The 17,389-nt window shown below is 39.9% G+C and overlaps 1 protein-coding gene across 1 annotated transcript in view; it reads left to right on the top strand.

Moving 5' to 3' along the window:
* FMO4 (flavin containing dimethylaniline monoxygenase 4) overlaps positions 1 to 16,856 on the top strand; it is a 34,547-nt gene extending 17,691 nt beyond the window's left edge. Inside the window, 5 exon segments of the mRNA XM_082616276.1 lie at positions 712 to 911; positions 1,684 to 2,036; positions 7,812 to 7,881; positions 13,996 to 14,350; positions 14,352 to 16,856. Coding sequence (XP_082472402.1) covers positions 712 to 911; positions 1,684 to 2,036; positions 7,812 to 7,881; positions 13,996 to 14,350; positions 14,352 to 14,423 — 1,050 coding nt within the window. The 3' untranslated portion in view covers positions 14,424 to 16,856.
* The last annotated feature ends 533 nt before the right edge of the window (positions 16,857 to 17,389 follow it).

Here is a 17,389-nt window from a genome sequence, read left to right as displayed (position 1 = left end):
CATCTCCAAGAAGGGTCTAAGAACATCGTGTGGATGCCAGACCACTAAGTATTTTCCAGACGTACTCCCGGAACGAGATCAAATGAGCAAATTGTTCTACCCATGCTAACTGTCTTTCTTTCACACTCTCTCTCTGTAATTCTGGAAAAACCCCCATGTAAAAAGAGAAAGGGGAGGTTGTTTCTGAACATCTCCAAGTTTTCAATTAGGAGTCAGATTTGTACTTCGTTCTGAGGTAAAAGCACCCGTTACGTTGCCCAAGAAGTATGCATAATGATTTTAGAAATTCCAAGCATAGATTCACAAATTAGAAATCTATTCCACTTTATCATAAATTATAGGACAATGATTAGATTTAGAAATAATAGATTTTAATTTAATTTAGTTAAAATTGCTTTCTCAAAACCTCACTTTAAATCCTATATTATTTACATGTAAAAAATTGCCAGCTCAATAGCACATGTCTACTAGTACTATAATTCTTTACTTTAAACATGATGAAAATACTTAACCGATACATAGATCAGGTCAAAGTGATTTATGAAAATAATGACAGCAGTGGGAACAGCTGGTCATTTGTAGACCTAGGTACAACTTCACCAGTCCTCTGTTGTTATAAGACCAGAATGTTATAAATCGTTTGAAACATATTGAAGAAAAATACTACAAAAATGATGCACATGTATTTATCCTTCTTGCCTTACTTTTTAGGTTCTTCTCAGTACTAGAACTGGTACCTGGGTCATCAGCCGCTCTTCAGATGGGGGCTACCCATTTAATATGATGGCTACAAGACGACGCCATAATTTTACTGCACAAGTTCTGCCTTCATGTGTACTAAAGTGGAGTCGAGAGAGGCACCTGAATAAAAGATTTGATCATACGAATTATGGACTAAATATTACTAAGGGGTACTTATATTTTTATTTAATGGTAAAGTTATTTAATCAATATTTCTCATTCTATTTTATTCAGAACTCAAAATGTTCAATAATTGTGACATTGCCTTTGTTTATCCTGTTCTAAGCTTATTCTTTTAAGACAATGTCTATCAGTACCACAGAAGTTCTTGAAATAGGAGTACTCTCTGTCTGGTAGCAAAATAGTAATTGATGAGGCTAGAAGAAAATGAAGGATGGAAACTTTATTTCCAGTTTGAAAATTACAAAATTTAAATTGGCCTTGAGGGTTCACAGGATGGCTGCCATCCACAAATAGAATATTTGCAGCACCAGTGCGTGCAGATGGCCAGCTCTCACTAACCTTTAATAAATGTCTACTCTGTCTGAACGATTAGAGGTATGAATTGCCAACAGGAATTCCTAGAGTTATATATTTTAATACACATCTATATAGAGCTGCACATTGGCAAGGAAAAGGAAAACTTTGAAATGCAACTGTCTTTCTTTCACACTCTCTCTCTGTAATTCTGCAAAAAACCCCATGTAAAAAGAGAAAGGGGAGGTTGTTTCTGAACATCTCCAAGTTTTCTACATGCCTTCTACTGGGAGCAGGAAAACAAAAGATGTTATAGAAACAGTAAGTCGGATAGACAATTTTGAATTAGACATTGGTCAATTTACTCCCTTGACATGGCAGATATTTTGAATTGACTAAATAAATCATTTGCTGAATGTCTTATAAATATAACCACAGTGAATAATTTTCTCCTCTGTGTCAAAGGAAAAAACCAAAAATAATTGTGAATGATGAGCTGCCAACCTGTATCCTCTGTGGGACAGTCACTGTGAAAACCAGCGTGAAGGAGTTTACAGAAACCTCTGCTCTCTTTGAAGACGGGACAGTGGAAGAAAACATCGATGTTGTGATCTTCACTACAGGATACACCTTTTCTTTTCCCTTTCTGGAAGAACCTCTCAAAAGCCTTTGTACAAAGAAGATATTCCTGTATAAGCTGGTCTTTCCCTCAAACCTAGAGAGGACAACACTGGCTATGATTGGCTTCATCAGCCTTACAGGATCCATCTTAGCAGGCACAGAGCTCCAAGCACGATGGGCCACAAGAGTATTCAAAGGTACCTGGACTCTATTTAAAGCCCTATGTGAACAAATGAGTCTTGAAACCAGTCCCCTGAGATTTAGCTAAAATCAAACAAATGTGAGTTAAAGTAACATAAAACATCCAAAAAAATTTTAGTGAAGAATTAATTTTATATATGTGTAATATTATGGTGGGTGTGCTTATGTCATTAATGTGACTGAGTGGAAAAAGAGGCTTTGACTCTGTGGATAGAATAAATTTGGACAACAAAATAAAATGACATTTCTCAAAGTAACTGAAAATATTAGAAGCTTCAGGATCCTGTTTTATACTACTCTAGTCAAATCAAGTCTAGTTTAGTCCATTTACTCCTAAGTTTTTCCATTTATGACTATCAGTAGAGTTTTATATTGCTTCCTAAGAAAGACATTGAAATAATATACACTGTGAATAAAGTTGGGGTCTAAGGAGATAGTGACTTTTAAGCAATGCCCATAAAAACACTGTAGACACTGGACACAGATTGCTATCAGTTATCACTGTAAGAGCAGAGGTGATAGAGTCAGGGCTACTGGGGTCCAATCCCAACTCATTACCTTTGCAAGGACCTCTTTAAATCTCAGTGCCTTTTTCTGTAAAATGAGGATAATAAAACCTGTTTCACAAAGGTTTTGTAAAATGAATAACGTCTACAAAGCAATTAGCACAGTTCTTGGCACAGAGTAAATGCTCATTAACTTATAGCTGTTGTTCTTATTATTGCTATTATTATCATACCCCTGTAAAGTAGGGCAAACTTTAGATTCATAAGCATTTTAAAGAATTCCATTTGTAACTGTATTATTGCATTTGTAAAAATGTAAACAGCAATCACAGTTGAGCCAACCAGCTGTCCTTTAGCAGAATTTTACCCTTAATGAATAAAAACGATCACCAATAATTTATAAATAGCATACAACACAATATTAAGTAGTATTCATTTCTGTCACACTGTAAAATTGTATTAGATATCAACCATACTTTAAAATGTTCTCCTAAATTGACAAACATGATATTTTAACTGGGAGGGTGAGGAGTGGAGGGGAGGAGAAGGTGATTAGGAAATCTCATTTATTTGTATTACAGAAAAAATTCCATGGCATTTGTGATTAAATTATCACAAATGTTTACTTAAGGCTACTTAAAGTGCTTTCACAGCATTTTCCAATTATATTAAAACAATATAGCAAAGATCAATAAAACTAAAACCTGGTTGTTTGAGAAGATAAACAAAATAGATAAACTATTAGCCAGGCTCATCAAGAAAAAGAGGGAGAGGACTCAAATCAATAAAATTAAAAATGAAAAAGGAAAAGTTACAATGGACACCGCAGAAATGCAAAGCATCATAAGAGATTGCTACAAGCAACACTATACCAATAAAATGGACAACCTGGAAGAAATGGACAAATTCTTAGCAAGGTATAACCTTCCAAGACTGAACCAGGAAGAAATAGAAAATATGAACAGACGAATCCCAAGTAATGAAATTGAACCTGTGATTAAAAATCTTCCAACAAACAAAAGTCCAGGACCAGATGGCTTCACAGGTGAATTCTATCAAACATTTAGAGAAGAGTTAACACCCATCCTTCTCAAACTCTTCCCAAAAATTGCAGAGGAAGGAGCACTCCCAAACTCACTCTGCAAGGCCACCATCACCCTAATACCAAAACCAGACAAAGATACTACAAAAAAAGAAAATCACAGACCAATATCACTGATGAATATAGATGCAAAAATCCTCAACAAAATACCAGGAAACAGAATCCAACAGCACATGGAAAGGGTCATACACCATGATCAATCCCAGGGATGCAAGGATTCTTCAATATATGCCGATCAATCAATGTGATACACCATATTAACAAACTGAAGAATAAAAACAATATGATCATCTCAACAGATGCAGAAAAAGCTTTTGACAAAATTCAATACCCATTTATGATAAAAACTCTCCAGAAAGTGGGCATAGAGGGAAACTACCCCAACATAATAAAGGTCATCTATGACAAACCCACAGCAAACATCGTTCTCAATGGTGAAAAACTGAAAACACTACCTCTAAGATGAGGAACAAGACAAGGATATCCACTCTCGCCACTCTTATTCAACATAGTATTGGAAGTCCTAGCCATGGCAATCAGAGAAGAAAAAGAAATAAAAGGAATACAAATTGGAAAACGAGAAGTAAAACCGTCACTGTTTGCAGATGACATGATACTATACATAGAGAATCCTAAAGATGCCACCAGAAAACTACTGGAGCTAATCAATGAATTTGGTAAAGTTGCAGGATACAAAATTAATGCACAGAAATCTCTTGCATTCCTATACACTAACAACAAAATACCAGAAAGAGAATTAAGGAAACAATCCCTTTCACCACTGCAACAAAAAGAATGAACTACCTAGGAATAAACCTACCTAAGGACGTAAAAGCCCTGTACTCAGAAAACTATAAGACACTGATTAAAGAAATCAAAGGCAACACAAACAGATGGAGAGATATACCACATTCTTGGATTGGAAGAATCAATATTGTGAAAATCACTATACTACTCAATGCAATCTACAGATTCAATGCAATCCCTATCAAATTACCAGTGGCATTTTTTACAGAACTAACAAAAAATCTTAAAATTTGTATGGTGACACAAAAGACCCCGAATAGCCAAAGCAGTCTTGAGGGAAAAAAAAAAGAGCTCGAGGAATCAGACTCCCTGACTTCAGACTATGCTACAAAGCTACAGGAATCAAGACAATATGGTACTGGCACAAAAACAGAAATGTAGATCAATGGAACAGGATAGAAAGCCCAGAGATAAAGCCATGCACCTATGGTCAACTAATCTATGACAAAGGAGACAAGGATATACAATGGAGAAAAGACAGTCTCTTCAATAAGTGGTGCTGGGAACACTGGACAGCTACATGGAAAAGAATGAAATTAGAACACTCCCTAACACCATACACAAAAATAAACTCAAAATGGATTAGAGACCTAAATGTAAGACCAGACACTATAAAAATCTTAAAGGAAAACATAGGAAGAACACTCTGTGACATAAATCACAGCAAGATCTTTTCTGACCCACCTCCTAGAGAAATGGAAATAAAAACAAAAATAAACAAATGGGACCCAATGAAACTTAAAACCTTTCGCACAACAAAGGAAACTACAAACAAGATGAAAAAACAACCCTCAGAATGGGAGAAAATATTTGCAAACGAATCAACAGACAAAGGATTAATCTCCAAGATATATAAACAGCTCATGCAGCTCAATATTAAAAAAACAAACAACCCAATCAAAAAATGGGCAGAGGACCTAAATAGACATGTCTCCAAAGAAGACATACAGATGGCCAAGAGGTACATGAAAAGCTGCTCAACATCACTAATTATTAGAGAAATGCAAATCAAAACAACAATGAGGTATCACCTCACACCAATTAAAATGGGCATCATCAGAAAATCTACAAAAAACAAATGCTGGAGAGGGTGTGGAGAAAAGGGAACCCTCTTGCTCTGTTGGTGGCTATGCAAATTGATACAGCCACTATGGAGAATAGTATGGAGGCTCCTTAAAAAACTAAAAATAGAATTACCATATGACCCAGCAATCCCACTACTGGGCATATACCCAGAGAAAACCATAATTCAAAAAGACACATGCACCCCAATGTTAATTGCCACACTATTTACAATAGCCAGGTCATGGAAGCAACCTAAATGCCCGGCGACAGAAGAATGGATAAAGAAGATGTGGTACATATATACAATGGAATATTACTCAGCCGTAAAACGGAACGAAATTGGGTCATTTGTAGAGACGTGGATGAATCTAGAGACTGTCATACAGAGTGAGGTAAGTCAGAAAGAGAAAAACAAATATCGTATATTAACACATATATGTGAAACCTAGAAAAATGGTACAGATGAACCAGTTTGCAAGGCAGAAATTGAGACACAGATGTAGAGAACAAACTTATGGACACCAAGGGGAGAAAGTGGGGGCAGAGGGGAGGATGAATTGGGAGACTGGGATTGACATATATACATTAATATGTATGAAATAGATAACTAATTTTTTTAAAAAGCCACAATGAAATATCGCCTCATACCTATAAGAATGGCTATTATCAAAAAAACAAAAGATAACATGTGTTGACAAGAATGTGAAAAAATTGGAACCCTTCTACACTATTTGTGGGAATGCAGTAGTGCAGCCACTATGGAAAATAGTATGGAGGTGGCTAAGAAATTAAAATTAGAAGTACCATATGACCCAGAAATCTCACTCCTGGGTATATACCCAGAAGAATCGAAGTCAGCATCACAAGGAGATATCTGCACTGCCATATTCATGGAAGCATTGTTCCCAATAGTCAAGATATGGAAACAACTTAACTGTCCATCAGTGAATAAATGGGTAAAGAATATACAGACAATGAAATATTACTCAACCTTAAAAAAAAAAAGAAATCCTGCCATCCGTGACAACATAGATGAACCTGGAGAACATTATGCTAAATGAAATAAGCAGACACAGAAGGACAAATGCTGCATGATCCCACTTATATGAGGAATCTGAAATAGTCAAACTAATAGAAGCAGAGAGTAGAATGGTGGTTAGCAGGGACTGTGGGAAGGGGAATGGGGAGTTGTTGTTCGATGAGTATAAAGTTTTAGTTATGATAGATGAATATGCTCTACAGATCTGCTGTACAGCACAGTGACTATACTTAACAATACTGTATTACACACCAGAAATTTTGTTAAGAGGGCAGATCTCATGTTATGTTCAATAAGAAAAGAATACCATCCCAAAACAAAAACACAGAAGACTCTTAAGTACCTGGATTTTTTAGGTATTTTATGATAAGCTCAAAAATGCTTATCAGAATGACAGAGCTCGGCCCTCCCCCTCCCCCTCCCCATTCAGAGAAAAAAAAAAAAAAAAAGGAATGACAGAGCTGAGAAAACAAAAACTTGATTAGATCACACCATAGAAGTGATTGCAAGCCTCTCCAGAGAGCCTCCAAGAGGCAGTCTGGGAACCACCAAGTGAAGTCTTTCCAGCTTTATACAGGATAAAATGATCCCAGTGTCAAGTATACTACAGAGCTAAGTCAGACCTTTCTCAGGTAGGTTAGTAACCCCCCACCCTGGGGTCAGCAACTTGGCAACTGACAAGGGCAGGACTGGCCAGAAGAGACTGTCCGTGTCTAGGTGGATTATTGAGAACAAGCACATCCTCACAACAGCTCAAGCAGACAGAGCCTTTGTGAGACTGAGAGACTGCCAGGCCCCTTCCATGCCTGAGCCTCCCCATGTAACAAAACGAAGACATACCAAAGCAGGGTTATAAAAATGGGATCATTTTAAGTGTTTACAGTTAACCAGCTAATAGTTTTAATGCACACACACAAATATAATGTGGAGGTATATATACCATATAATATAAATAATATTATATGTCAATATATGTAAAGTGCAAGCAGATGAAGAGGGGCAGGTTCTGATGACCAGTGCAGTGCAGGCTCGGCATCTGTCCTCACAATTCCAGCAGGAGAGCACCCTGCTTAAGTGAATTCAGAGGGGGAATTTACCTCCAAAAAATTACCCTCTGCACTCTAATTCCATTCTAAGCTTTGAGGATCACATGTCTTGAGGTTGGAGCAGTGGGGGGCCAGAAATGAGGGGGAGGAGAACTCAAAGGAAGAGGCACATGTAACTTTAGTGTTGTTTCTGACTTTTCTTACAGGACTCTGTAAGATACCTCCACCTCAAAAATTGATGGCTGAGGCTACGAAAAAGGAGCGGCTCATAGAAAGGTATGAAATATAGCCTGCTACCAATATATTCCATTACAAAAAAAAAAGATTTTCAATATAAAAGCCATTCCAAGAGAAGCAATGTGGCAGGATGGAAATAATTGCATTATGAGTCAGAAGAATATGTTTTCAGTCCTAACTCTTCCACCAACTAGATTTGTGGCCTTAGATGTGTCCGGTGGAGGCAACAGGTCACTGCACTGAGCCTGGCCCAGAACAGATGGCAACCCTTTGTTCACTTGCCCCCAAAGCCCTGTTCTCTTTGTTCTCCTCCTACTTCTCAGGCTGCTCTTTCTATGCATTTACAGGTGTCTCCTCTTCCTCACTCCTGAAAAATGGTGAACCTCAGCCTTAATCCTCAGACCTCTTCTCACTTCTTTTAACACTCACTCCTAGGTGGCCTCACCAGGCCTGTGGCTTTAAATGCCATCATACACTCATGGCTCCCAAACTTGGATCTCTAGCCCAAATCTCTCCTCAGAACTCCAACTGTTAATCCAACTCCATCTAGATAGCTCCACTGAGATATGTAATAGGTGTTTGAAATTTAATATGTCTAAAAACTAACCCTCGACCTCCACCTGCACATGGGCTGCTCTGAGACTTTCCCCTTCTCAGTCAATGGCTACTTATTCCAGTTGAACAGTCAAAAACTTTGGCGTGATCTTTTTTTCCTCTTTTTCTCTCACATCCTCAGCAAATACTGTCAACTCTTACCTTCAACTAAATTCAGAATCCAGACCCTTCTCACGACCCTGGCTGCTACCACCCCAGAACAGGCCACTGTCATCTCTCACCAGGACACTTGCTGTCACCTCTTATCTGGTCTCTGTACCTCCCGTCTGCTATTCTACAGTCTAACCTTGACGCTGCACAAGAGTGACCGATGCTAACATTGCTCTTCTGTTGAAAACCCTCTGACTGCTTCCCATTTCACTCCCAGAAACTTCCCTGCAGCTCTGCACCCCTATAGGCAACCAGCTACCTCTGTGCCCTCAATGCCTCCTGTTCTCCCACCTCATCCATACTGCTCCAGTCACTCCAGACAGCTCCCTGCTCTTCAAACATGCCAAGCATAGCCCCCTCAGAACCTCTGCACTTACTGTTCCCTCTGCCTGGGGTGTTCTGCCCCCACCCCGTACCTGTAGGTTCACTCTGCTCAAATATCACCTCGTAAGAGGGAAGCCTTGTCTGAGGACACTGTATAAAATGGCAAACCACTCAGTCTCACCATTGCCTCTTCCCCTTTACCCTCCTTTATATTTCTTCATAATTCCTATTACCACTTGATATAGTCTATATCTATTTGGCTGGGGTTTTTTTTCCTACAGCCTGCTGATTTTCCCTGTTAGAATGTAAGTTCCTTGAGAGCAAGGACGTTGTTTTACTCACTGTTGAACTCCCAGCACCTAGGATGGTGCCTGTCATGTGATACACACTTAAGATTGATTGATTACTTGAAAGAAAGAATGAATAATTGAAAGAATGACATTGGCACATCATGAAGGTTTACTAACAACAGACATTAGTGGGAATAGAGCCTTCATATACACTATACAGTTGACCCTTGAACAACACAGGTTTGAACTGCGTGGGTCCACTTACGCGTATTTTTTTCAATATATTGGAAAAATTGGGGGGAGGTTTGTGACAATTTGAAAAACCTCGCAGATGAATCACAAAGCCTAGAAATACTTAAAAAATTAAGAAAATTTAGGTATGTCATGAATGTGCAAAACATATGTAGATACTAGTCTGTTTTATTATTTCCTACCATCAAATATACAAAAATCTATTTTAAAATTTATCAAAACTTGCACACATAAACACAGACCATGCATGGCACCATTCACAACCAAGAGAAATGTAAGTAAATGTAAAGATGCATTATCAAATCATAACAGCGGAAACTTAACTGTAGTATATACTGTACTACTGCAATAACTTCGTAGCCACCTCCTGTTGCTATTGTGATCAGCTCAGGTGTTTCAACTATCTGCTTAATATGTCATGTGATGCCAATCATCTCTGCAAGAGCAGTTCATCTCTCCAGTAAATTTCGTGTCTCAGTAAAAAGTGATCTCTTGCAGTTCTCACATATTTTCCGTCGTATTTAGTAAACCTTGAATAACACCCCAGGACCCATACAGAAGTGTCACGAGTGATGCTGGGAATGCTCCCAAGGAGGAGAAAAAAGTCATGACATTACAAGAAAAAGTTGATATGTACAATAGATTGAGGTCTGCTAGCTGCAGTTGCCTGTCTTTTCAAGATAAATGAATCCAGCATAATGACTGTTATTTAAAAAAAGAAAATTTGTGAAGCCATCGCTGTAGCTATGCCAGCAGGCATGAAAACCTTGCACTTTTTGTGAAATACCTTTTTATATTGTACTGAAAATGCAGCTTTTATATGTGTGCAGAATTACTATAAGAAAGGCATAGTTATAGACTAACATAACTTGAGAAAAAGTGAAGTCATTACACGACAACTTAAAGCAAAAGAAAAGTGAGGAAGATTGTAATGCCAGAGAAGGATGGTTTGATAACTTTAGAAGGAGATTTGCCTTTTAAAATGTCAAGATAGGGGCTTCTCTGGTGGTGCAGTGGTTAAGAATCCGCCTGCCAATGCAGGGGACATGGGTTCAAGCCCTGGTCCGGGAAGATCCCACATGCCGCGGAGCTACTAAGCCCACGCGCCACAACTACTGAGCCTGTGCTCTAGAGCCCACAAGCCACAACTACTGAGCCCACGTGCCACAACTACTGAGCCCGCGTGCCACAACTACTGAAGCCTGTGTGCCTAGGGCCTGTGCCCTGCAACAAGAGAAGCCACTGCAATGAGAAGCCTGCACAGCACAACGAAGAGTAGCCCCCGCTCACCGTTAACTAGAGAAAGCCCGTGCGCAGCAACGAAGACCCAATGGAACCAAAAATTAATTAATTAATTAATTAATATTTTTTTAATGTCAAGATAATGGGAGGAGCAGCTTCTGCTGACCAAGAGGCAGCAGACAAAGTTCCAGGACACCATTACGACAATCATTGAAGAGAAAGGATACCTGCTTGAACAGGTGTTTAATGCAAACAAAACTGCCCTATTCTAGAGGGGGAGAAAAGGCCACAAAGGACATTTATTAGTAAAGAAGAGAACTGAGCACCAGAATTTAAGGCAGGAAGGCGTAGGCTAACTCTACTGTTGTGTGTAAATGCAGTCAGGTTTATGATTAGGACTGCCCTTATCTATAAAGCTGCTAACCCCAAGCCTTGAAGGGAAAAGATAAATACCAGCTGCCCATCTTCTGGCTGTACAACAAGAAGGCCTGGACAATGAGAACCCTTTTTCTGGATTGGTTCCTTCCATGCCTTGTCCCTAAAATCAGGAAGTTCCTTGCCAGTAAGGGACTGTCTTTTAAAGTTCTTTTGATATTGGATAATGCCCCTGCCACCCAGAACCCATGATTTCAACACAAAGCACTGAAGTGCTCTATGGAAGGAATTGTCAGTGCTATGGAAGAAAATAGAACATCAGGAAAGTCTGGAAGGATTACACCATTGAAGATGCCATTGTTGTTATAGGAAAAGCCATGAAAGCCATCAAGCCTGAAACAATAAATTCTTGCTGGAGAAGACTGTGTCCAGATCTTGTGCGTGACTTCACAGGATTCACGACAGAGCCAATCAAGGAAATCATGAAAGAGATTGTGGATATGGCAAAAAAAATAAAAATAAAAAGCAGGGGGTGAGGGTTTCAAGATAAAGATCTTGGAGAAATTCAGGAGCTAATAGAGGGAGGGCTTCCCTGGTGGCGCAGTGGTTAAGAATCCGCCACCAATGCAGGGGACACGGGTTCAAGCCCTGGTCCGGGAAGATCCCACATGCTGCAGAGCAACTAAACCCGTCTGCCAGAACTACTGAGCCTCCGCTCTAGAGTCCACGAGCCACAACTACTAAAGCCCGCATACCTAGAGCCCGTGCTCCACAAGAGAAGCCACCGTAATGAGAAGCCTACGTACCGCAATGAAGAGTAGCCCCCTCTCGCCGCAACTAGAGGAAGACCCAACACAGCCAAAAAAAAGAACTTAACAGAGGGAATTCTCTGGCCGTCCGGTGGTTAGGACTCTGTGCTTTCACTGCAGAGGGCAAGGGTTCGATCCCTGGTCTGGGAACTAAGACCCCGCATGTCACACACAGCGTGGCCACACACACACACACACACACACACACACACACACACACACACACACGAGCTAACAGACACCACACCAGAGGAATTAACAGAAGACAACCTGATGGAGATGAGTACTTCTGAGCCAGTGCAAGATGATGAGGAAGAAGACATAGAAGAAGCAGTGCCAGAAAACAAAGGGACATTAGACAATCTGGCAGAAGGGCTCCAATTATTTAAGACTGATGTTGACTTATTTTATAACATGGACCCTTCTATGATACAGGCACTGCAACTAAAGCAAATGATGGAAGAAGAACTGGTACCTTATAGAAACATTTTCAGAGAAATGAAAAAGCAAACAAGTCAGACAGAAATTACAATGTGTTTCCATAAAGTCACACTACATGTACCTGCCTCTTCGGCCTCCCCTTCATCTCCGCCACCTCTTCTGCCTCTGCCACCCCCAAGACAGCAGGACCGAGCTTCCTCTTCCTCTGCCTCCTCAGCCCACTCAATGTGGAGGTCACGAGGATGAAGACCTTTGTGATGACCCACTTCCCCTTAATGAACAGTTAATAATTATCATACCCTACTGTCAATAGATTGATCTGTTGTGTGTGTGTGTGTGTGTGTGTGTCTTCGTGTGAAAATCTAAAAACTGCACGGCAAGAACTGTATGAGAAGTTTTTGTGTCATCATCGTCATCATTGCTTAAGTACTTGTCATGTAGAACATCGTGTGTAAGACTTGTACTGAAGTGGATAGCCCATCCTTACATAGGTATAAAGTGAGTGATATTTACAGTAATATAAAATTAATAATGTGTTAGTTTTCTTACTATTTTCTAAGTTTGCTTTCAAAGAATTATATTACTGTACAGTATGCCTCTTTCTCTCATATTTGGAGAAACTGTCTATCAGCCTGTCATCACAGGTAAGTGGGGTTTTTTTATGTAACAATGTTTCCAATACTGTACTATGAATATGACTGTAATGCTGCATTCATTAGTATAAAGGCTAGGGTTCCATGAAATAATCATATTGCTGCTTCTTTTTCATTATCAATGTATGATTCATTATACTTGTAAATAAATATGAATTTCTTTTTCACATTAGCTTTTCATTTTTGATGTCTAGTGTTAGGGATACAAACAACATCTACAGTATTTTGTATCATATAAGACAATATTGATGTAGTTACCAAAAGACAATTCATCTTATAAACAGATGACATAAACTTATGGTATTGATGAGTACAGTACAGTACTGTAAATATATTTTCTCTTCCTTATGATTTTCTTAATAACATTTTCTTTTCTCTATCTCACTCACTCTATTATAAGAATACAGTGTAGAATCATACAACATACAAAATATGTGTTAATCTACTGTTTATGCTGTCAGCATGGCCTCCAGTTAACTACTAATAATTTATTCGTAGTGAAGTTTGAGGGGAATCAAAAGTTGCATGTGGATTTTCAACTACATGGTGGGTTGGTGCCCCTAACTCCCTCGCTGTTCAAGGGTCAACTGTACTTATATCTGTATCATGTTCAGTACTGCTATACCAATTCAGTCCTCTCAACTCACAATTAACATCAATAAGAATAATTTAGGTAGCTATATATGCGATGCTTTCTGATCATGTTTATTTATTCAACAACTATGATATTTGAACTGATCTGATTTTACCCTCCTATCAAATTCAAGAACCTAAAACATTATTTAAATCTCCTCTTCCAATTGCCTCCTTCTACCATCTCCTTTAACAAAATTAATTATGCTCACAAATACCCTCTGCAAATAAACTCCCCTTATTTTTTTCTCTTCAACATAGAAAAACATTCCTGACATGGTTTGACTCCAATAGAAAGAAACAAAATGGTGGGAGGTGGGGTAACTCATAACTTGAAAATCAAAAGTGATCCATCTTCTTCCCTTTCAGGGGTTTGATGAAAGATACCACTGAAGACAAACTTGACTACATTTCCTACATGGATGACCTCGCTGCCTGCATAGGCACGAAGCCCAACGTCCCACTTCTGTTCCTCAAGGATCCCAGACTAGCTTGGGAAGTTTTCTTTGGACCATGTACTCCTTACCAGTATCGCCTAATGGGCCCTGGAAAATGGGATGGAGCCAGAAATGCCATCCTGACCCAGTGGGACAGGACACTGAAACCCTTAAAAACTCGAATAGTTCCCGATTCCTCCAAGCCTGCCTCCATGTCAGGTTATTTGAAAGCTTGGGGGGCACCTATCCTGCTCGCCTCCCTTCTACTGATCTGTAAATCTTCACTTTTTTTTGAAATTGGTGCCAGAAAAACTATGGGACAGAATTTCTCCTTACTTAATAAGTATTTGGCGAGGATAAATCTACTTGGTTATGAGGGTTATACCAAGTCATATTAATTCTATTCCCCAATATCTTGTGTTTTTCACTTCTCCTCTCCATCATAACTGTTATCATCCAAGGTTAGGTTTAATCATCCCTTACCTGAATTATTGTACTATCTTTCTCTCTAGTCTCAGTATCCCCTTTTTTTTGCCTCCTTTACCTAAGCAATTATTCTAAAATAAAAAATATTGTCATTGTTTCCATCAAGGTCCTGGCAGGAATAAGACAGAACTCAAATTAGTAATTTAATATAAAGATTATGTCAAGTGGTTTGGGCAGAGTGTAAGGAAATCATAACTAGAATGAAATTCTGCCAGACTAGTAACAGTGAGGTGCTTCTACCATCCGTAGGCCTAATGAGGCAAGGGGAGAAAACAATTATGAATGAGAGAGAGGGAGAGAGAGAGGGAGAGATTATGTAGAGAGGGCCAACTCTCAGGAACTATGACCTCCAGCTGACCAATGAAAGCAGTCCATGGTGACCCCAAAAGTACTAGGGAAATTAATTGCCGAATCTTAGGCTCTTCCCTCCCGCTGATCATCTGCCCATGCTCCCCAGTGGCCTAACCCAACCAAAATTTAGAGGGCAAGGTTACTGACTATTGTGGATTTAATTGCACCCCCCCACACCAAAAGATATATTCAGGTCGTAAGCCCTGGTACCTGTGAATGTGACCTTACTTGGAAGTAGGATCTTTGCAAATGTATATACGTTAAGATGAGATCATACTGAAGTAGGGTGAGCTAGATCCAGTATAAAAAGAGGATCCTTATAAAAAGAGGATAAGACACACAGAGACACAGTCACAGTGGAGAATGCCACGTGAAGACAGGCAGAGATTGGAGTGATGCATCTACAAACTAAGGATCACCAAGCAAGCAAACACTGGAAGGTAAAAGAGAGGCACAGATCAGATTCTCCCTCAAAAGCTCCAGAGGGAGCAACCCTACCAACAATTCCAGACTCCTAGCCTCCAGAACTGTGAAAGAGTAAGCCACCCACTCTGTGGTACTTTGCTATGGCAATCCTAGTGTTACCAGTACACCACCTGATGTCTTAGGAGGTGAGCCTCCTAAGCCACAGAGCAAAGCAAATATGATGGGGAGTGTATAGGAAAGGGCAACCAGAAAGGATCCAGAGCAGACATGTTACTTTCCAATGTAAAAATCCTTCGAAGTTTGTCCCTTGATTAGAGATAATAAATTCCTTAGCCTGGAAGAGGAGACTCTTCATGACCTGAGTCCCTTTGCCCAGGTCACCAGAATCCTGTCCTGCAGCTACCCCTGCACTTCAAACCCTGCCATCTAGTACTACCAGACTATGGACTGTGCTGTACCTCCTCACTTTGGCACAAGCTGTTGCCTCTTCCAGCCCCTCGAATCCATACCTGACTGTCTTTCTAGAGAGAGCTTGATCATCTCCCTCTGTGAAGCCTTCCCTGAATCCCCAAAGCAGAGTTGCCCCTTCATAATGATTGTGCCTCATGTACTACTCTGCCACTGTTCTGTTCTTACTATAGTATAATTTTCTTTTTGTGTCTGTCTCCTAATGAATGGTGAGCTCTTGAGAGGAACCATGTTCTGTTCAGCTAAAACACCGCCTGATAAAAAGACTGAAAAATAAATATTTGATGACTGAACAGTGACCTCACTGGCTGACGTTCCTTGTCTCTCCTCTTCTACCCACAATCTTTTCTTCTGCCAACTTGATAAATTACGTCAGATTACCTCAGCTCTGCAAATGAACAAGGACAGTCCACCAACACCTATTTTACAGACAGTCTATGTGGCAATCAGAATAAATACAACTAACTAATCCATAACTGGGAATCAGGTGTACTGGTTGAAAGTGCTAACTCTAATATTCAACCTGGATTATAATCCCAGCTCTTCCATTAGCTGTAAGGCCTTGGCCAAGTTACTTAGCCTCTCTGAGCCTCAAGTGTCCTCAGCTGGAAAATGAGGAGAAAAGAATAGTATCACCTACCTCATAAGTAAACATTAAGTGAGACAATATAGGGTGTTACTTACACAGTAAATTACCTATTAACAGCTGAGGAGTCTGAGGACATTTTTAATTCTCTGAATTAAAGGATTTGAAAATGATTGCCTGTTGCCTAATCAGAGAGTATGGCCTTTGCTCTCTGTGGATTGTCTGGTAGCACTTTCCAACTAGGATTACTCTTTTGTCCTTGTGCCCCACCCCCACCCAAACCTTGAGGTCTGCTGCCACGACCATCGCTGCCACTATCACTGCACCACCCTCATGCTTCTCAGATGGACCTTCCAGGATGCAGCAAGCAAATAATAGCAAAGGAAGAATTATTCTCAATCATTAAGAGTGGACCTCCTGTCAGAAGAACCTAGGGGCAAGATGGGAATAAAGATGCAGACCGACTGGACAATGGACTTGAGGATACGGGGAGGGGGAAGGGTAAGCTGGGACAAAGTGAGAGAGTGGCATGGACATATATACACTGCCAAACGTAAAATAGATAGCTAGTGGGAAGCAGCCGCATAGCACAGGGAGATCAGCTCGGTGCTTTGTGACCACCTAGAGGGCTGGGATAGGGAGGGAGGGAGGGAGACACAAGAGGGAGGATATATGGGGACATATGTATATGTATAACTGATTCACTTTGTTATAAAGCAGAAACTGACACACCACTGTAAAGCAATTATACTCCAATAAAGATGTTTAAAATAATAATAATAATAAAAAAAGAGTGGACCTCCTGATATAAGTTGTTGATGTGTCTCCAGGTTTTTATTGGCAACAACCCCCAGTCAGAGAAGCACCTAATTCCAAATCTTCAAAACCAACTAAAGCTGTCCAACAGGAGCAGTGCTGCTGGAGGATGGAGGAAACAGTGCCCACCAAACTGAGAAGGCATCTGGAGACTGAAAAATAAGGCAGGCGGCTCCGTATCATCAATGGATCA

The sequence above is a fragment of the Mesoplodon mirus genome, assembly GCF_964341445.2.
Source record: "Mesoplodon mirus genome assembly, chromosome: 3".
Taxonomy (NCBI): domain Eukaryota; kingdom Metazoa; phylum Chordata; class Mammalia; order Artiodactyla; family Ziphiidae; genus Mesoplodon; species Mesoplodon mirus.
This window is presented reverse-complemented; position numbering and strand designations above follow the sequence as displayed.